We start from the raw sequence: 23,178 nt of genomic DNA, 5'->3' as shown, positions 1-23,178 counted from the left end.
TCACAGAGGAACACCGTCATCTCTTCTGATTAGAGGTCAATTCATCAGGGAGCCAGACTAACAGGAAATTTATCACTTAGCCTTTGCTTTTCATTACCTAACTGAAGTTGTGATTAATAGTTTCAGAATAATCAAGGTAAATAAGATCAGAAATTTTTAGTAAACAGTTAAATAGATCAAATTATTGTTTGCTATTTTCCCAAGCTCCTTTTTTCACTGTAGAACATAAAAAAAAAAATCAAAGCAAAGTTCGATGGCTTGTGTCTCATAAACAAAAAAATAATAAAGCATGATTTAAAATTTATACAGTACTATGACATAAAAAAATAGAGATTTTTTTATGGTATATATATTAAAATCTTTAATTAAATGCCAGAAATGCTTTTAACATTGCCTATTATTAAGGGAATATATGTCCTTATGAAACAGTAAAATAAAAATAATCATACTCTGAAATGCAACCAGGAATAATTATAAACTGCAATACAAGTTTGTCTTATACTCTTAATAATAAAAAGGAACATCTTAAGTGCATCAGTTGAAGAAAATTCCTCTACTCATTACCTGGAACCCCACAGGGAGAAAAAAAAAACATATATAATCATTTTTGTTTTTCAGGAAGAAATTGTTAGAATATAGGTTTTGCTGATCCAGCAGTGTCAGTAGCCTCCTCCTGTTTGTGACCTCTGTCAGATGACAGTGAAGGTTTCCAATAAGCAACATTGTTGGTGAGTAGAACTCACTGAACTGTCTCTTCCAATCGCAGTCGCTTCACCTCCTCCTGAAAGAAACAAGTGCCTCCCCATTACAATTCCTGCCCTTCTCTCTAATTGTTTTCTGTGCTCTGCTGCGTCTCTCCTCACCATTGCTCTTTTTTAGCAGCAGCATCGGCTCAGATACCTTTGCCTTCCCTTTAATGTCACTTGTGCTGCTGAATTCCAAGTTAGTCGCAACTTTTTGAAATAAAACCCTATTTTGGAGAAAGTGTGATGCAGAAAATGTTCATGTTTCACAAACAACATCTCCAGGGAGGACAGCAGCAGCAGCACAGCTGACGAATCGGGTTCTTCTTCTTATACCTCGCAGCTGCCCTGAACTTCTCATTTATGACAACAACGTAATCTTGTGTCCTCTCAACATTGGTTTGAATATGTTCAATGTCAGCCCCTTGTTCTTCTACAAGCATGAAGATATCCATGAATAGGTCCCTTAATTCCTTCATATTATTCTCCAGGCTCAAGAGTTCCTTAATGTAAGGGATAAAAACATAATAATTATAAAACATACAAAGACCAACATCAGTTAGAATAGAAGAACACAATCTATACATTTGCATTGACTCTTTATTTAACCTGGTTTCAGATTTAGAAATTTAACCTATGCTTTTTAAGATATATGGTCAAAGGTTTCTTTATCCTTAGGCTCCCTTCACATTGGATTAAGAACACAATATCAAATGTATTATTGGTGCAGTTAGTCTGTACATAGTCTGCTCCCTGCTATAGATATAACAAGATAGATTTTCCCTGTTATTCTTCATTCATTTGTGGTAAAATGATGATTATTCTTTTAAATGTATGACTAACTGTTAAGTGTGGGGATGCAACAAGGTATTAAGCCCATACTAAGAGTTTTTGTTATTTTTGCTCTTTATTACAAGTTAATTAATGTCAAGAATAAATGTTACGTTTTAAGAATAAAGTTTCAACATTACAAGAATAAAACCATAATACAAGACTAAGGTTGTAATAATATGAGAAAAGTGAATGTAAAATCATAATTTATGAGGCACTTAAGTCATTTTGATTAGAAGAAATCTTTAATAGAGTCAAACAAGCTCAACCAAAATGCAGCTTGAGCTGAAAATTTAATAACATTTTTTATTGGGTTTAAGTCAGTTTGGTTAGGCTCTACACCCTTCGGTCTAAAGCAGGCTGGACGATTACAAGGTGGGAAGTGGGCTCATAATGCAACAGCCCTTTTCATTAATCATAGCAGTCAAGATTGCAGCCTTAATGGAGAACGTTTTAATTATGCCCTTTATTTAAAAAGAGGCTGTTTATATAGTCAACATTTGAACAACTGCTGTAAGAGTTTTAAATCTTTTTGTTTCGCATCTGGGGTTGTCTGATCACAACTGTTTCCTCAATCAGGCTCTACCCACTCCTTTACGGACTAATGTGTCGTTTACATGGCACAAATTAGTCTCTTTTTTTAGTGGCTTTTCTTACTCTAGATCTAACTTTTACTTTCCTGTAAGCATTTACATACTGTAGATGTAGGCTACTTCTGTAATCTCATTATATCATGATATTACTCTCGTTATACTGCGACTTTATTCTAGTAATGCCAGGACTTTATTCTTATAATGTCGTACTTTACTCTCATAGCACCATAAATAGCCTTAGTATGGCCCAAATATTCTATTGTTTGAAGAAGCCTGGTTGCAGCAGTGGAAGTGTTTATCCATGAAGAGTGAACCCCATGGGTACGCCTCCAGCGTAACCATGTTCACACCTACTTCATAGTGGTTTCACTAACTTTATTTTAAGGTTTTTAAAAGCAGGGCTGCTTCTGCTTTTGGTACAAATAATAGAAAATGAAAGAATAAAACAAAAACAGACCTAATCTATCAGCTAAAGATTGATAGCTGTCATGCTTCCTATAGTGGGGCTTGAAACCAGATAGAAGAGCACTTACTGCCAAAATGCAGGTATAGATTAGAAAATCTGTATGCTTAATTATTTCTGACATTTTATGCAGACAAGCAGCCATACCAGGTTAGAATTTTCCTCCTGATAAAATTATATCAAATTATACTAATTATGTTCTCTTCCACATTGCATTTGAAACCGGTGCTGAAAGTGGAGAGACCTCCAGCATTTATAACTGAGCTCCTAGGATTGTTAGAAAACATTCGAACACAGAATTCTGATTAAACAGCCAAAAAAAGCAGTAATAGAGAACCTAAGACAGCAGTTTGATCATTCTCTGAAATAAGACATTCCAAATTTGCCACCCCAACATCCAAAATGTGAACTGATAATCCAATGTGAATATGACACCAGTTAAGAAACATATTTGTACTTTAATGATGATATTTTTTTCATAGTTTGCCATTTTAGCATGGCACTATTTAAAAAAAAAATAACATTATTTAGTAAACATTTCTAAAGGCTTCTTGACCCTTTTTTTCTTTTTCTCTTACCCTGTGTCGCTGCTCAATCTCAGACAGTTGTGACCGTGTGATTCTGGCATCATTTATTAAGTTCTCGTTGAACACCTCCCAATTTCCTGTTGCGACCATTTCATTCACCTCCTCCTCTGTAACATTCTTTCCCAATACATCCAGTTGCAGCATAATGAAGTTTTTACAGCGCTCCTGCTTGGTCAGCAGACCTTCATTATACTGGAGCATCACCTGGAAGTAATTATAGCAAAAGAGAAAATGAGAAGGGGAGTTAAGGAATGAGAGGGTTTTTTATCCCCATCTTTTCTAGTATAAACATAATTCATGTTTATGTGCAAATGCCCTTTGCATTCACAGTGCATTTACCCAAGGTGGTGTCTAGAAAAAAACACAGAATAAGTATATAGGTATATACTATATATACCTTTATAGACATGTTCATACATAGAACAGACAATCTATTTATTATATACCCTTAAAATGATTATATATTAGGTTTTATTGTTTTTGCATTCATACAGAACATCTCCAAGCTATATTCAAGTGAATTCAGACAGCTTTAGCATAAAGCTACCAAAACAAAGTTGTTTCAAATATCAAATGCAAACAACATCCTTTCTAACCTGCTGAAATCTGCGATAGAGAGCTGCATGCTGGGCGTGTTGTATTCTCACTGCAACAGCATTAGTTCCCAGCTGGTCTTCAGTTCTTTGGGCTTGTTTTGAAAGGGCGTCTAAACGACGGTGGAGGCTTTCGGCCTTTAGCTTGATGTCGCGTGTTATGCTGCTCTCTTTCTTCATCACACTAAAGCGGCGCATGGTTGCCACCAGGCTCTTTTGCTGCTGACAGAACTTCAGGACCTATAGCAATAGACACAATATTTTAGTATGAGTATCACATCCAGACTGTCTTCTAAAATCTCTCACTAGTCTTTTTTGCTGAATATTAGATTCCACAGTATTGATTCTCATCCAAACAGACAGTCAAAAGCAGAAATTAACATTTCCTGATGAAAGTATTCATACCTCTTGCACCTTTCCACCATTTATTGAAGGTTACAGATATGTCACAAGCACAAACTTCAGTTTACTTCAATGACTGTATTTCACCTCAAAACATCTAATTAGTAATTTGAAGAATAATTAAACATTTATTAAAAAATATGTATTCAATTTCAACAGTAGTAAGTTTGTATTTAACCTCCTTTACTCTACTATCTTCTTTACCAATATATCTTAATACTGTATATGCATTCCGACAGACTACCTACAAAATAACATAAGGAAGTAGACCTCTGTTTATTTTTATCTCAGTATAAATGCAGTTTCTTGGTGAAGCCCTCGGATAAACAAGCACCTCCTACAGTTTGCAGATGATACTTGCCATGTTTCCATCCAAGTATCATAGAGATTTTGAGTGAACTTTTGAAATGTCAAAAAAAGAAATTGTGAATTAGGAGTAAAGTCCAGAGCACAGATTGATAATGGACTTAAACGTGTTTCAATCAGTAAAGTTCATGGCGTAAATATCGGTAAGCAGAGACAGCAGTTGCTTATGGGCCCACAACCTCTTAGGGGCCCCATCACTGACACCTGGTTGCCCTCCTACGCAATTGTAGACCAGGACGTCTCTTTGCAGATGTTATTGTGCGCCATATTCGTCTTAAACCCACCTGATACCGAAGTGACTGATCGGACCAATTTCATACCACTCGGACCATATTTATACCGCAACATTTTGCAGATTTCAACATGATGGTGAGTCGTTTAAACACAACACCAATGGCAAAGCAAACAGTGGTACTTTTAATTACTATGTTAATAACTGTTTATAGTTCCTTAGACAGTTGGTAAAAAATACTCCTATAATATGTTTCAAACCGCAATAAAGATCTTAAGAGGATGGATGTATTTCAGTATTTTATCGTTTATACACTACGACTTGGAATTATGGGTAACCCAGAGCGTAAATTAAAACCATAACCGTTACGTAAAATGTGTTAGCGACGATGGATACCAAAAAGAGGTACTTAAGTGGATTGCAGAAAAGAAAAAGGAAAGAAGAGCTGCTGGAAGAACGGGAAAAAAATTCCCAAAATAAACAGGTTATTTCAAAGAACCAAAGAGGGAGAGTTGGACGTTGCTTCTACAGTGAGTAAAGATTGCGACCAGAAGATGAATGGAGAGAGCGTGGGTGAGGAGGGGGGCTGTGAAGCTCAAGCTCGCCCGATGGCTGGTTGTGCTAACATGTGGTGGTGCGCTGTCACCAATGGTTCCATTAAAGGTGAGCAGTCACTATTTTTCCATGTGTGATCATATACTACTAAGAATTGCATAATTGTATCTTCTTGGCCGATTTATGGAGCTGTCACCGTATCCTGAACCTTTATCACGCGTTTAACTTCTATGGGGCCCACCCAGATAATTTTGCTTAAAGGTCTATTGTTGTGTCGTTATGCCATTGGTAAGGTTGCCTACTTTATAATATAAACTGGTATAAGTGATGATAGACAAGGTTGATGTTTGCATTCAGGACCCCATCAATGGAAAATGCTCATCAGTGATGGGACTAAACTGTTGGCTACATCAGCACTTATGTGAGAAATGTGTTTTCATCACCTTTTCAGTAAATAACCACCTCAATCATGCCAACATTTTTTTCTGTGAAATTTATTATAATTTCGCAGTTTCCATTAACTTCTTCTGATCTGATAAAAATGGTGAACACCAAGACTCCTTTTTTCATTTGACTCCAGAAAAAAGACTCAAAACACACATCTTTTATATGTGAAGTGATAAACATTACTACAGGCCGAATATCAGTAAAACAAAGGAAATGGTCAAAGATATTGAAAATTTCTTCACCTTGCTGTACAAGTAACTTTGAAAAACTGTGGACAATCTCATAAATTTGTCCAACACACATACTGTAGCCAGCGGCATGAAGAAAAGTTAATTTATATTGAACTTGTCAGAATTGATAATACAGACAATTCCATTATAATGTTATTTTTATGAGTCTAATTGTATTGTATTGGTTATTATAGCACATTCTCTTTAAAGGATATCAATGTCTGTCCTGTGTTGTTAAAACTGCCTTTAACATAACTGCCATTCGAAAGCAAGTCTTTACTGATATCTGGAAAACACAGATTGTTAAAAAAAAACAATGCCCTTCTATTTGGCAGGGGTGAGTCCCTTTCAGAAGAACTTCTTTTACTTAAAGTGAAATAGGTTAAAAACTATTAGGTGCTTTTAGTACAATGTTTCCTTAGTCCAAAGTGCTATAAAATCTCTTTGTCTTTGACACGCTTTACAGATTTTAGAATGTTTAATATTTGTGTTTAGGTTTTAATTACGGTTGATGTTTTTAATTAATATAAATGTCATTTTGTATTTAAATGTGCTGATTATTCTATTACTGCCAGCATTATGAAGACCAAGCAACACAGAGTCTACTTGGCTGAGTACAACTTTTAAAAAGTTAAGGACATGCAATCATGCTCCAAACGTTGGATATTTTAAATGGCAGTGACGAACAACTTTTTAAAAAAAATGGGAACACTAGAACAATAAAGATTGGCCCTTTTGTTATTTCCTAAAAAGTACAATATTTAAGCAACACAATTAAAAAGTAGGGCAAGATATGCTGGTCAAATGATACCTAAATTTGCCCACATGAAATAACAAATATTGGAAGGAGGGTGCCATTCTGAACACAAGATCTCCAGAGTTAAAAGATGGTGGTGCAGAATAAAGTCATCAAGTTGGAACGTAGTCAAGGTGGCTTTTTCCAGTGTGATCGGTAAATTTTATCGGAGATGATCAGGAAATGGATACAAGAAAAAAAAGGGCAATTCTGATAGAAAGTAGAGGTTACAGAAGACGAAAGGGAGCTACAATGAAATGGTTAAGATCAAAACATAATCAGGTTACAAAAAACTTATGGTAAGGGCCTAGGCCTGAATTTAATTGAAATTCAATGGCAACACCAACTATTTTTTTTCCCCAGTGTTTTATTGTCATTACACTGTCACAAGTACAGAGCAACGAAATTAACTCTGTGCAATCAACACATGTCCTAGTGGAGCAGTGGGCTGCCATTATGCGGCACCTACTGTAGGGCGTAGTGTTAGGTTAAGGATCTTTGCTCAGGGACCCAGAGTAGCAGTCTGTGGGAGTGGGGCTTGAAATCAGAACCTCAGGATTCCAAGTGCAATGCCCTAAACACCAGGCCGCCACTCCCCAAAATTTTGCTTTGAAATGCTCAACTTAAGAAGCTTAAAAAATGGCAACTTCTTAAGATGTACAAAAAAAATGGAGGAAAAATATCTTATAACCCCCCCAACCCCCAGGGGGAAAAAAAAAAAAAAAAAAAAAAAAAAAAAATATATATATATATATATATATATATATATATATATATATATATATACAAATGTGAAACATGATGAAGTGTTAAATAGTTTCTTGAATTAAGAAATTAACAAGAGGATGAAATTTTGCTACTTAACCTCCGTTTCAAGTGTTGAGATGTCATCTCTTATTTGTTGAGCCTCAGAGAGAAAATTCTGAATGATCGGCTCTTCTTCGAACACCACGGCCATCTGTGAAATGCCTCCAACTTCCACAGATTCATCTCCATCACCCTCCACTGAGAAAGGATTAGCAGGGTCGGCTGTTGCCTCAGACAGCTCTTGAGCCCTCTGTTGCAGCTCCTCCAATCGATCTTTCATTGTGGAAATCTCTTCTCTTCAGAACTCAAAGATTTTGAATGTAGTGATCCTGGCTGATGAGATGGTTCTAAAAAAAAAAAAAGAAGAAGATACTTAAGAGGACCATAATGACACACCAGTGTGTGGGTTGTACAAAAGAAAGTTTTAATTGAAAGGACTTCTAAACTGTCAATAACTTCTGTTATGACATGTTTTCTGCTTCTTTAAAGACACAACATTCCTATTCCACACTGCCCTCAACCAAATTGAAACATTCTCCTTGATCGTGGTATAATATTTCTAAATACCAAATAGATTGAATGACCAGAGATTTTAAATACAATCTGGAGAAGTTTTTAATGAAGTACAATGCCTTGTTTTTAAACAAGGTAGTGGAAGAACACCAGCAAACAGTAAATGCTTAAATATGGCCCCGTACACTGTCTAAAATCCAAAGAACAATCATTGTTTTTAGTTTCTTTTAACACATCCACTTTTTGTTTTTTGTCTTAATCTCCTGCGCAAATGTAAGAACTTGCATATACAGTACAAACACTCCATGCGTAAGAAGGCACTACCAATCACATTTTGCACCAGGGCTTTATCATAATATAAGATTATTTTTTTCCCCCGCTTGTGACAAATACACAGATTGGAAGGTTTCAAATCCTAGAAAACCTGCATAGCATGTTTGTACTCTTTTGGAAAAGAAGTTGAAAAAGTTAATCAGCTGAGATGGCATCAAAGATCAATCGCTTTAACCCAAAAATCTTATTTTCAGAGAGATGGGAGATGTTTAAATGATATCTACTGTGAAAAGTTTCATGCTAACTTTCACAGTTATAGGGCCTAATCTTTGGAAGGTTTGTGAGTCTTAATACACATGCAAATTCATTTGTTCGTGCAGAGCAGGTTCTCAGTAAAGGAGCAAAATGATTTGCTTTTGCAGTTCAGCAGATTTATGGGTGAAGGTATAGGAAATCTATTCTTCAAATCTGATAGTCAACTTTGGTCACAGTTTTTGTGTCATTTTTAGTATTTCTGAAAGCAAGGGGAAAACTCACTTGCAAACTACCAGCTGTCATTGTTAATACAAAACAGCATTATTATAATTCCAAGCAATGAAGATAGTTTGTGGTCGTGATAGTCCAAACATATTTGGACAATCAGAAATAAAAGTACTAGTAATATTAATAAGAAATTGTCTGTGCAGGGAGGCACAAAAAAAGGGATTAATAATGAGACCGCAGACAAACTTTATTCAGTTTAAACAAAACAAAATAATGACTGAACTAAAATGTTGTGAAATATTTATGACATTATGCAACTTTCTCATGTTTTATGAAATTTCATTTTCTTATATTTAAAAGCAATTATTGTCATTGTTCTATTTTTTTTCCGCTGTTGTGCTTAGAGAACAGCTACCTGTATAAAGTGCTCTATAAATATTATTTAGTATACCGGTAATAACGATATAATAAAATATAAACTTTCTAATACTTTTTATTATTATTACCTCCAACCACATGGCTTAACACCTCATTCTTTTTTATTTATTAAATAAACTGCCTTTAGAAACCACAATCCTCTTAATTATATTACGGTGAACAAAGCTGGTTTGCACAGCATTCTTAGTAGCTAATTCATAATATGCAAAATTATTGCACGTACGAAAAAAAAATTTACTGGTAATTTATTTTGAACTTTTGAAGATCAGCATCCAATTTTGTGCCAACTGTGCACAAATATTCTAAAACACCCACAATGTTTTAAAACAGTTCTCCACATTGTACTCAGTTCTGTTGTTATATTATATTGTTTCTAGACTTCAATACATTATATAACTCCCAAAAGTCTAAGTTATTTTTGTTTTGATAAGAGGTTTAAAGACTCATATTCTTAAGCACAAACTGACACAAACAGGATTCAAAAAAATAATCAATGGAAAAGGCTGCAGCCTGTATTTGAGGAAATGAGGAAACTATAATTTATGAAAAAGAAAATTATGATGATATGAATCTGTTAAGCCATACGATGGATACAAATGGACATGTGATGATAAAGGTTCAAAAAGAGCCGAATCACATTCTAATCCTGACTATTCAGAATCAGACATACTTTAATAATCCCAGAGGGAAATTCTACTCTGGAGAGCCAGTGCAAATAGTTCATTATGTTATATACCATAGATGACATGATGGAAAATTTTGCTTAGAACCCCTTCTGAATTTCTTTTGAAAGACATTAGTAAAACCAGATCAGTGGGGAAACGGTCTCTGCAGGACTTCCTGTTTGTACTATACATATGTTTTTGTTACGGAAAATGTTCCGTTCCGAATACTATAATTTGTAACCTTCATGAATGCATCGTTTTTTGTAAATATACTGTAGGAACTAGGCCAGATAAAATCATAACATTGAACTACTTTTTCCCTACAAAAAGAGTATTTATAACTATCTAAAAACATGATGATTAATTAAATTGCTTGTTTGTCTGCAAGTCAGACTGTCTGGGGTAGATTTGGCCATTAGATTTATCAGCAAACACAACCATGAACTTTAGTTTTGTTTTTGTTTTTCTTAGAGAAAATCTGTCCTGGATGCACAGTAAATCTCATCTAAATGAAAAAGATAAAACCAACCCAAAAAAATGATAAATAAAACACACTTAAATACAGATAAACAACCTATATGTACAACAATATTACTAGTTAATGTATATATACAATTATATATTTTTATATTTTTTTTTAAGTGTACTTGGTACTATTTTGTCAAAGTTAGAGTAGAATAGCATATACTAGAAAAAGCTAATTTGTTTTGTAAAAGTAATTTAAACTCACAACCTATTTTCCCTTCAGTACAATTCATGCCATAGATTCAGAAATGCCTTAGTACCACATGGATTTGCTCCTTAGAGGTCGGGGCATAATCTTTGGTGAGCATGTGACTGTATTGTGGGAACAGAGTGTTTGGATGTTAGGAAATGAAGCATTGCTAATCACAGACTAACCCATTTCTCCTTAGATTAAAAAAGTACAACTTTGTGTGTACGTGTTTCAACAACATTATAAAAGCCTTATACCTCAAAAATAAGTATCCTCTGAACTTGGCTCTTTATTTTACTCTATGTTTTTCTCCTACCTGTTAAACACAGAGGAGCTAATAAAAAAAAAATTGCTGAAGGATTTAAGTGCACATTCTAAAGTGTTTAGCCTAAAAATATGACAGAAGTGAAACATGGGTCATTGGTTTTCTCTCTCTTTCACTCTCTTGTTTAATACAAAAAGCCAATTGTTTTTTTTTTTTTCTTTTATACATCTGCTCCATTGTCTTCATTTTTGAAGGAAACCTTTTGTTGACATTCTCTTATTTCCATGCTGGTACAAATGGAGGAGTGTCCACATTATATATGGACACTTCTGAGTATGTTTTCAAGCTTTTCTTACAATAACTGGATGGTTCTATCAAAAAATCTTAAGACAGTTAAATGAGCACATACACATGAACCACATTTAATTATAACTTCTGTATGATTTACCTGCAATTTTTATTCTCAGAAAACTGTAATGGTGTACACTATTCTAATATAAGTTACCATATCTTATACTTTACCTTAGTATTCAAACAGCTAATGTCCAAAGCAGAATTCCATGTAATACTTCAGTGTAATCAGTTGTTCTCACTCCAAAATCTCACGTGAAAATTAGCTCTGTTGATGCTTATCTGCTAAGAGTAAAGGATTATAATAGTCAGGAACAGTTATACCCAAAGCTGTTTGACAGGAAAGTTCCACTCCAAGAGTTTTGAGGAAGTCTGCGGAAGTCAGTTTTAAGCACCACCCCTTCTATGAAAAAAAAATAAAAAATCATGCTTATGGCCAATAAGCAGACAGAAGTCTAAAGGCCTGTTTACTTTCACAAAGAAATGAGAGGTGACACCATTTAAGTAAATGAGAAGGCAGGGGTGGCACGGTGAGCACAGTGGATTCATAAACCCTACCCTTAGGCTAATTCTTGGAGAGTAAATGGAGCAGAGCAAATAGAAGTGTATTGTGTACACAGCTAATGCCAAACAAAAGGAACTGCGGTTTGGGTGTCAACCTTAGAATTAGGTTTCTGATCTGCCAAGTTAATTTTATGTGAAGTGTCTGAGTTTCAAGCTTAAAGCCCACTTCATATACGGGTATTAGACTTCAGTACATCTGCTGGGCATTTTTGACAATATTCTACTAACAAGTCCCATATATTTAGGAAAGCTTTCAACACAGGAGAGATTTTCACTCACAAAAATGCCCTTACTGTAAGTGTTTTTTTTTTTCTGTTCCCTTATAGTTTTTATCTTTATTTTTGTAGAAAAAGAGAGAAAATACAAAAATAAGTTTATCCACCAATTTAATGAGAAATAAAGATCAGTAGGTATGACATAATTTTCAGTTGAAGGTGAAATTTTACTTTTTACATCTGTCTTTGCAGGTGATGAGGCAGGAAGAAGACGTTTTATCATTGTCTCAGTTTGGTATCCTCTTTCTTTCATCTTTTCTCCTCTCTCCTTTTTCCTGTTTTTCCTTTCCAGTTCTACTTTCCCATTGCATTGTCCATACAATCTGTAATACTCCCTGCGTGAATTATGTTGAAGCTATTTACATGCATAAATCAAGTGGAACACTATGACGATAGCCGTACTGCTCCACTTGAGAAAGCAAAATCTGTTGGGCTCTTTTTAGCATCAATACAATTATTCTGATTGCCACATTGCCAGACAGGACACTAACAAAGAAATAAAAATAAGAAAAACAAAAGATGAAAAGTGAATGCAAAAGAAGAAAGCAAGTCTTTTTAGTGCTATGTAATTCAATTGTTGTTTAAAAAAAAATAAAAAAAAAAATATATATATATATATATATATATATGTCATAAAATTTGTGCAAAGAAACAAAAAAAAATAATCTGCACAACATACTCGACCATTGCTAGGTTAGTGTTGTAAGCAGAATGCAACTGCATGTGTTTTCGTGTTTCTAGAAATTTTATGAATTTTGCAGCAAAAAGGAAGGATTTTCATGCTACCTCTATGTAGAAAGCTCTGGAGTGAGGTAAATGTGGTGAATGTATCTATGCGAATGACAGAATTAATTCATCACTGAGTCTTCAAATCTAGTAAAGCTAAATTTGAATGAGTTGAAAACAAACAAAGTTTTTTTTTACATTTACGTTGCAAGATCCAATCAGGGACTAGATGTGGCTGTGATCTACAGTGAAGGAGGAAGTGGAGAAAAGCTATTATTAATCATAATGGAAAATATAGAAAATTATGTTGACAAACGATTAAAGCTACAGTGTGTAATAATTACAGGCATATAAAGTCAGAAATTTAATATATTATACATAACTATGTTATTTATCATCACCTATGAGCTCAGCCTTTTAACCATAATATTTGCGCTGCCTTAGAATTCGTTATTTATAATTACATAGGAGCGGGTCTCGCAGCCATGGAGGCTGACATCTTAGCGCTACGGCAAGCGCAGAGGCAACAAACTAGCGATTGCGAGATCTCCCATGACGCTCAAAAATAACTACGGCAAGTTGAGAGAGATGAACTGAGACGGTACTGAACAGTAGATGGCAGTATTATGCCTGAGAAGCGTTTAGTCTGCCTGAAACCAAAGAAGAAGAAGAAGCAGGTATACTGCGCATCAGTAACAAGAAAGGTGAACAAAGGCGGCAGGCGTGAGTGACTTTGCAAACTGTTTGGCACTGTGTGGCCAAACATCAGACGAATGGAGGATCATGCCTACTCTGTATCACAACGAAAAGCGGCGGACACCGAACCCCCGTCATCTAAGAAGCGGAAACACGACGAGAATAAACGCAAGCGTGACAAGAAACGACAAAAAATACGGATCAACATTGGCACGGCATTTACACGATGGAAGTCACTGATGGAGGAAAAAGGTTTTCAAAGTGACGCTCAAGTTGCCAGTTTTCTCTTGGACAGGTAATTAATCCTACACACACAATTGTCTAATATCACTGCAGTTTTTGGAGTACAGGATGCTCAGACCTGTCTAAAACAATAACATGCTGCGGCGTGATGATGCTGTTCCTCTCCAGTATACTTATTCAGCAACGTCCCTGACGTTTCACAGGTAATGATTCAGTAATTTTCTGTAAAATAATTTTCTGGATATATACCTCGGTTACTTCTCTCCGGCTCCTTTGGAGATCTTCAAGCGTTTCCTCCTCTGCTCTCACCCCGCTGGCTCCCCTCTCTCGCCTGGCCCTAGCTGCACGGCCTCCCTGCCTTCGCCCTCGTCCTCTCCCTCTTCCTCGCCTTGTAACCCCCGTGCCACCAAAATGACTTGGACTCTGTAAACGGGGAATATATATTCTTCCAGCGAACACAATCTCGCTGTTAAACTAATGACTACAATTAGTAGTCTGTTTATATCACCATGCAAAGCAGCTCACCAAAACGTCACAACGATGTAGAAAAAATAACGGGTATATTTATTATCTTAAGTCTACATGAAATCTATACCCTACTCAGACTAATGAAATACTATCTGTAAAATTATCTATGTAAACAAACCTCATCACTTGAGAGGGTAGGTGATGCGGACGTCGTGGAAGAAATTTTGTCCCGTAACGCTCGCCGTACTGTTGGGGGGGAGAAGCGGTGGGGGGGAGATGTTCATGTTGCTGCGGTCTGCAGTCTGACCGCTAGATGTCGCTGAAAATTACACACTGTAGCTTTAAGTGGTGAACACTCTTAAGAGTTTTGTGGGTGGCTTTTAAAGAAGCTCTTTTACAATTTAGTGTCAGAAGGACTGTTTCATCGTCCTACCTCCACGACAGACACTTCAATTTACCAATTTCCTCCTGGCCACCTGAGCCTCTTCCCACCTTCAGCAGTTCCATCTGCCTGGCAAACTTATCCGATCTACCATCAACCTCCTTCGATCTTCAGCAGGCTAGCTATAGAGGCTTTGGACTTTCAAGGCGATGAAAAACAGGCAAAAGTAGCAGCATTTTTACAGGGGTTGCGCTTGGTGTAAACACACCTTCAGAGCTTAAATTCAGTAGCAGCATCAGAGCTTCAGTTGTTTGCTCTCACATTACTACCACAGCAGATTATGGCAGAAGAGTATAGTCTCCACAACAGCCTTATATTCAGTATAGTGCTTCACACTGAAAGACCTAAGGTACTTAAGAGCTATAGTGTGTGCTACACCCCTTCTTCTTGATGGCTTCAAAGTTGTATCTCCACTCTAGTCTTTTGTCCAGGTAAACACCAAGTTATTTGTACTCCTCCACCACCTCTATACAATTTCCATGTAGGTACAGTAATAGCATTTGACTTGTATCTGTTTCTCCTGGAATCCACAATCATTTTCACTTGTTTTGATTCACATTTGGAAACGATCTGTTTCCTACAGTGGCTGAGAAGTGCAAAACACATTCAAAATTCAAAAACACATTAACAAATAAAAAACAAAATAACATTTGAAGAAACAAAATTATATTTTATGAAACAAATGTATTTTTGAAAAAAAAGTTAAAATTTTTAAAAACAAATTTACATTTTAAACAAGTTAAATTTTAGGTGAGAGAAAGTTTCATTTTAGAGAAAAAAAAATACATTATAGGGAAACAAATTTACATCTAAAAAAAAATTGACCGTTCGGAAACACTTGTACAAGTGCAAAGACAAAACTGCAAGTGGCAAAACACAGTTACATAACCAAAAACAAATTAACAAAAGACGGCTACACGGAAAGGGAATGTCCCAGTGGCCGGATGTGACGTCACGATTACCCTGACTTGTAGTACAAACAGCTCAATCTGTAGTCCTCCTGCTTCACGTGAAAAGTCAGCGACGATTTTATTATTGTGGAGCAAATTTCAGCCAATTTACACCATTTTGTTCTTCGTGCGGACGGTCTCTGGAACTTTTACGGGTCACGGACCAGGTGGCAGGACCACCGGAACTGCTGCAACGCAGCCACTGCCACGAATTGAGCTCGGCCCTGCTGCTTGGTCCTGCCACCTGGTCCGTGTCCCGTAAAAGTTCCAGAGACCACAATAAGGGCAAAACATTGTTTGGTTAGCGTAAACTTAAGAAAAACAGCTTAAGTGCAATTCTTTCCATCTAAAATCGCCGCTGTCTTTTCACGTAAAGCAGGAGGACTACAGATTGAGCTGTTTGTACTACAAGTTAGGGTAATCGTGACGTCACATCCGGCCACTGGGACATTCCCTTTCCGTGTAGCCGTCTTTTGTTAATTTGTTTTTAGCTATGTAACTGTGTTTTGCCGCTTGCAGTTTTGTCTTTGCACTTGTACAAGTGTTTCTGAACAGTCAATTTTTTTTTAGATGTAAATTTGTTTCCCTATAATGTATTTTTTTTCTCTAAAATTAAACTTTCTCTCACCTAAAATCTAACTTATTTAAAATGTGAATTTGTTTCCTAAAATGTACATTTGTTTGCTAAAATGTAAATTTGTTTTTAAAAATTTTAACTTTTTTTTCAAAAATACATTTGTTTCATAAAATATAATTTTGTATCTTCAAATGTTATTTTGTTTTTTATTTGTTAATGTGTTTTTGAATTGTAAATGTGTTTTGCACTTCTCAGCCACCGTAGTTTCCTCACCATACCCCAAAGCGGTCAATCCAAAACAGTTAAAAAAACAATTCACTGGACTTTGTTTCCAAGTTTGAAGATGTTTTGCTTACCATCCAGGAAGCTTTTTCAATTCAAAATTTCAGGAATAGCTTTGAGTTCGAGACTGATACAGTAGCCCAGAAAGTTCTTGTTTTGTATAGAAAACATGCAAACTGAAACGGACCAACAGGTCCACCCCTTGGAATGGGGGTCATCTGGCTTCTTTTGTTAGCCTGCAAAGCCCCATACCTGTCTATGTCTGTGAAAGGAGTTTCGTTAAAGGGAATTGTTGGCCTGGCTGAATAGGCAAGGAATAGTCCTAAAGCGGTCAACCAGCTAACTCTACTCAGCTTCTTTTCAATATCGGATAAACCCACCAACTATGTAGTCATACAAGTATTCAAGCAAAGAAGAATTTTCTTTTACTGGAAATAGGTAGAGGTATACAGAACAAATGGAAATTGCAAGATCATCTTCCCCTCAGTTTGACAAACTGTATTCTGAGCTTGTTCCTGAACTAAACCTATTGAAGAATGTGTTAAAACATGTCTTTGTACTGACTTCATTCTGTCTTATCCATCTTCAGTTTAAAGCCTGTGATCTTCTTCATCCCTGACCTCACATTTCAGACATTGTTCTGCAAAAGCTAGCTCTCCAGCTAACTCCTGTATAATTTTCTTGATATCAAGAAAGAAAAGACCTATATTAAGCAAAGCAGGAATTATTGAAGAGTGTTCAAAAGTAACTTAAAGTCTTTACTTGACTTATAGTTATCTCTGTACTCTTTAATACCTCCTTTTCTCCCTCAATACAGAAATTTCTTTACTTGTTTAGCATTTCCTTCAATCTCTAGTGATGCATGGTTTATAAAATTAGTTCTTTTAAAAGATACCCCTTCGCTCTTCCTCTTGATAGTGTGGCTCAGCACGGCAAACAATGTAGTTTTGTTTGATCCTTCATATTTACTCTCATACACTTCCAAACTATGGATCACCCATTTCCACCATCAGTATCTTTCATCTTCCTCTGCTTTGTTTGGAGGGGCATGTTCAATAAAATTTTACTGGCAGCACTAACACCTGGCACGAAGACTGCAGTGCAGCTCAGTGAAGGAAAAACAGCCAACACTGGTATCTTTTAGGAGTATCATGCTGTTTTTACAAGTATTAGTATTAATAATTAGTGCTACACTAAGTCTTATGATTGATGCAAGAAAAAGCTTGAATTTCCTCCTTATTCCTGCTCTGCATACTTGGTGACTTTCAATTCAACTGGGACTTACAGAAGAAGTTTTAGTATTTATAGGTTGTTTAGATACTTCTGAGCTTCCCTGGGGTGTGTAATCTTGCTATGGTTACTGTAATTAAGCATTATAACAAATGCCTCAAAATCAGAAGATATTTAAAAAAAAAAACCTTTTACCTCCAGTTTCCGACTCCAGAGGTAAAACGCATCACAACGAAAAAACATTTTGATTTACAAAACAAGGAACCGAAGTCCTTTGAGAATATCAGAATAAACAGTTAAACTGTTACCTTCCAAAGAAGGGTACAGCCATTAATTCACAAACCCCTTGGTTCCACTGAATGTGGAAATGATCTGTCTGCGCTGCAGGGCATTACAGCTGTTTATACTTTTTGTCAGGTACCTTATTCAACTGGGAGTGTCTTAGAGCAGACTGCCACTGCATGGATAGACTAGGATCACACAAGGATTGCATCATTGAATGATATTGGTCTATTGGAATGCTTTAATTAGAACAATAAATCAGGAAATTCAGTAAAATTTGGCAAGTATTACTTGTATCTTGTGAGTCTGTCTGGGTAAGTGGGTTTAAATATTCAGAGTTTAATAATCCAGGTCCAGAGAGTAAAAAGCCGTACAGAAATTAGTTCCAATTATTTTTCCATTATTATTATTCCAATTATTATTCCATTATTATTATTCCAGTTCTAAAACAAAATAATTATCAGCAGGGACCAACCCCTCCCCTCAAGGTGGATACTCAAACTCTGAGTATCACTGACTCAAAGGAAGATAAGGTGATGACAAAATTACTACCTGCTTCTCTTGAATTTAACAACTTATTTTCAACCGTATCACACAGAAGATGAGCCTGTGTTCTGTGGATGATTAGTAACAAATCATTTGGCTCTGATTATCTTGTATCTATTGCTTCCTAAGGATTAACTGCAGAAACCTTTGGGAAAACATCCCACCTTGAAATCTTTTAATTGGTCCGAGTATATTCAAAATGTAAACTAACTAAAAGCTTAGAGTGTGTTTGTCACCATAATGTCTGCATACTGACTGGGAAAAAAGATTTCTAAGTTTTCATATTTTGAAATCTCTCTTATACATATCTTAATGTTTACTCTTATGTATTTTAAGGAAAGCAATTGTATAGCTCTAGAAATTAGTTACAAATAATTATATTCAAATTATATATGTGGTGTTGCAGGATTTAAATGAATGAGCATGCAGGTGACATACATATGCTCCAAACTTTTCATTTTTAATCTTCCTCTTCTTCTTAGCTCCCTAACATATTACAGTAACATATAACCACTGACTGGCAAGCACAAAATTTCCAATTTTCTTTGAAAGAAATTCCTTAAACAACATTTACTCTGGTCTTGTGTTTCTAAAGATATAGCAGTGCAAATTTTAGGGTGAATTTTAGAGTGCAAAATAAGTTCATTATTTTAAATAATGGCCTTTGTAATTGAGCAAAAATATTTAACTGAAAATGTCCCATAACATTGTACAAGCTAATACACTCACTACAAACCGATCAGCCATGTTAGAAGGAAACTGTATGACTTGTATTAGAATTCAACATTTGCTCTAGAACAGCAAAGTACTGTATTAATACAACAGCTAACTATGTACCACACAAAACCCATTAAACGTTAGTTTCACACAATAACTGATTATGGTGAGTGTACAGTAAGTGTGTGATCCAATTTGGGGAATTCCTTGAATTTTGATGATCCCTTAGGAAAAATACTAACAACGTATTTTATTTCAAAGGTAGGAATTCTGGCTCTCTTCTTTTGTTTGTCTGTTCTTTGAATTGTTGTTCTTTATGTTTTCCACTTAGACAGTTCTAGAAAATCTTTATAAAAGTGGCAACACAGGGACCAATGTGCACTGAGGGGTGGCTGAAAAACGTCTGGTGCTGGAAACAGTACAGGGTCAGTCTATACCGATCGCAAGGAACCAACCGGAAAATTACCACGAACAACATTTATATTTTCCAAATCAATAGCTGAAGCAAGACCAAATTTTCATAAGGCCCGGGGGGAAACATCTCTGTTTTTTACTCCTGTTCATGCATATCAAAATAAATAAAATTCAGTGCTAATGTTTCCTGCCGAGGTCTGAGCGCCAAAGGCTAAAGTAATTGTATCAATGAAATTCTTCTAATTGTCTTTTTGTTTCCGTTTTCAGATTCAATTGTTTGTCAACATTGCTCTCTTCATTTTCACAACTAAACTGACACAGCATAATATAAAATTAATGTGAGATCTGCTAAAAAAAATAACTACAAGAATGTATTTAAAAAGCAGGAGAGTACAAAACAGAGAGTATTTACAGTAAATATGAACATGCAATGACTTTTAAACCTAATTGTAGAATGTGATCCAAAAACAATTAAAGCATGATATTCTCCTGATGTATTATCTGAAAATTGGATAGGACATCCTTGCAAAAGAGATTCCAAATCTCAATGGATTTTTTTCCTGGTTAAACAGAGGTTAAAAGAAAAAAAAAAAAAAGATGAATTAAATACATTAAATTCCAGAGACCTTATCCGATGTCTCAGTCACTGCCCGAAGTGGCGTTTTATTCACATTATTGCAGGTTAACAGCTCTACTGCTTTTTTATAACAAATTTATAAAGGACAGAGAGAGAGAAAGAGAGGGGAAGTGAGAAACAAAAAAAACAAACAAACAGCCATCTGCCTCTGTCTGTGTGTTGGACTAATGAAATGATGTATAATTATGAAAAAAAGGTTTATAAAATTATCAACATATTTTTCACCTAATATGAGCTACATATGACTATTACTATGGCTATTCTACAGAAGATAATTTGAAATATACAGTGTATTACTAGGTTTTAGTTTCATAAGTTTATCTTAATGACAGTGCTGTTCGATGATATATACTTCAATACCCATATATCATAACATATATAGATGACATGGCAAGGCAATATTAAACTTTTAAAATACCAGCATGAGGCTGATGTATGGGTCACACACAGGGGGGAATTAAAGAAGAAAAAAGTGGGAGACAAATGAGTAAGAGGGAAGAGATGGTCAGGGGGTAAGGATAATGAGGTCAAAACCATTTTCATTAAGCTTAAGATTGATGCCAGGGTTAGTAACTTTGGCAAATAAAATGACTGTTAGTGACCTGAAAATTATATATACCCTTAATAGGTGAATGACTTTTTGTCTTGGGTCATTTTGGCTTTCATTTTTTTACATGAGCTTAGTAGTTGATTCAAAAGACTTTTATTATTATTATTATTATTATTATTAGCCATAAGCAATCCTAAACCAACAACAAGATATAAATACAGTATTGCAGCTTTTCATGTTATTTTTTAACTGTCTACATTGGGGGATACTATATATATATATATATATATATATATATATATATATATATATATATATATATATATATATATATATATATATATAATTTTTCTAGGAAATAAACCTTGTACCTATGGTCACAATTGCTGTTGCTCCTCACAGCCAGAACGTGACAATGGTATAGATTTTGACAGGTTAGAGGGATGAGTAACAAAGGTATATTTTGGTATAGGCTTTAGATTAAGACTACGTCTTTTTTATTTTTTCACCACACATTCACACACATACACCTGCATAAACACCACCCCATCCCCACACACACCGATAGATCCAGGTTTGTCTCTCCACAGCAGGACACCCCTAATCGAGATGGAAGAGTGCTGTGGCAGATCGAAATGCCTGCAAATGACAAGGTTGGAATGGATTGGCTCCCTTGCCCTTGTCATGTTGCTCCATCTGCATCAAACAGAGAGGAAGACAGATGGTTTCCAACATTGGCAGAAGCTAGGTGGTACAGACAATTGTTTAAGAGAAAAAGACAAAGCTATGGTGTGCGTCATTTTATGTGAAACAAAGCCGGTCATAATGTATATTTTATCATTCACAAGTTCCACTGCTGATTGTAGTTTGACTTCCTTCAGATTCTTAAGTGTTTTGACAATCCTTGGTGGTTTGTTTTGGAAAGCAGTGTAAGGTCAATTATAGACACAATACAATGAACATTTCAAATCATGGCTTATTAAATACTAAACTCTAAATCTATGAAAAGGTATATCATGCTATTTAAGCCTTCCAAAGTAAGCTGAAAGCATATATGATGAAATGTTGCATTGGCACTACGGAGTATTCATCTGCAATGAAATGTTTCTTCCAACCCAGAATAAAGACATTCACCTTTACTGTGCTCTGCCAACATTGTGAAATGGGCTGCACCCATTTCACAATGTTGTCATTTCACAGCACTTCTGACAGGCCATTAACTTAAGTTATTAACTTATACACTAGTTAATAACAGTTATCACTGTGCAGAATAAGATTAAAATATAATTTTGGTCATGAATTTGATGGAGGAATAGCATTATAACATAGTTTAAAGCTCAATGAAGTTAATTTAGCATGCTATAGGTTCCTTTATGTGAGGTTTGTCATACCATGTAGCTACTTTTAGGTTAGATATATTATCCTCCTGCTTAGTGAACCAATGTGTATGCAAGAAGGTGGCAGACAGGGAGCGGGTGTCTATAATCAACCTCTCTTGATTATAAAAAAAGAGAACATTTGCTGAACCCATAGGATTAAAAATACAATGCTCACTTCGGGTAAAATATTTGAGCATTTTACCCTTTGGAGACGTTGCAGCTATTAGATAGTGGATGTTTTTGGCAGACCATCACAGCCCTGTGGTAGAGCCCATTTTACAAAAATAACAGGTCACAGAAAAGAAAAATGCTAAAACTGTTTTTGTCGAAATTAAATGCTAAAATTGAGCTTGTTTTTATTTTTGCAGATATTACATGAAGTATATCTTAACATGTTATCAGCTAATGCCATCTTCAGAAAATTAAATTTGTCATTTAAACTTGGAATATCTTTCTGTATTTACAGAAAATTGAGTGACAGACAAGATGCTATTTTCATAAAAAAAAAACTTTCTAGCTCAAACATAGCTTAAAAGTCTTCTCATGATAAAATTACCCTGACCTAGTTACCAAGTAATGTATTGGCAAAGTGTCAAAAGGTTAACTATACAGACTAATGTGCTGGTTAGTTATAGCATATAATATTGGATTAAATCCAACTGCATTTGTAAAAATTTAGAGGGTGATTTTGGGAGATGTCAATCACAGGTCTTGCTGTTGCTGGGTAGCTACTTACTGTAAGGCAAAAAGCCAAGACTCATTCAAAAATGGAAAAGTGCTTATAGTCCCACTTTAACTCTATAACATACTGTGGGCTGTGGTACAAGGGATTTTTCTCTAAGTTGATGTAGT

The 23,178-nt window shown here is 35.4% G+C and overlaps 1 protein-coding gene across 1 annotated transcript; it reads right to left on the bottom strand.

Moving 5' to 3' along the window:
- Positions 1 to 333: 333 nt before the first annotated feature.
- Positions 334 to 11,727, bottom strand: stx19 (syntaxin 19). Its single transcript, XM_038276403.1, has 5 exons — positions 11,520 to 11,727; positions 7,704 to 7,992; positions 3,814 to 4,050; positions 3,209 to 3,421; positions 334 to 1,246 (listed from the first exon to the last, which is right to left on the bottom strand). The coding sequence occupies exons 2-5, from the start codon at positions 7,923 to 7,925 to the stop codon at positions 1,010 to 1,012; spliced, it is 909 nt and encodes a 302-aa protein (XP_038132331.1). The 5' UTR covers positions 7,926 to 7,992; positions 11,520 to 11,727; the 3' UTR covers positions 334 to 1,009.
- Between the last annotated feature and the right edge of the window lie 11,451 nt (positions 11,728 to 23,178).

The sequence above is a fragment of the Cyprinodon tularosa genome, unplaced genomic scaffold (genome assembly GCF_016077235.1).
Source record: "Cyprinodon tularosa strain WSP-4 unplaced genomic scaffold, ASM1607723v1 ctg124, whole genome shotgun sequence".
NCBI lineage: Eukaryota > Metazoa > Chordata > Actinopteri > Cyprinodontiformes > Cyprinodontidae > Cyprinodon > Cyprinodon tularosa.
The sequence above is the reverse complement of the archived record's forward strand: the minus strand, read 5'-3'. Positions and strand labels throughout refer to the sequence as shown.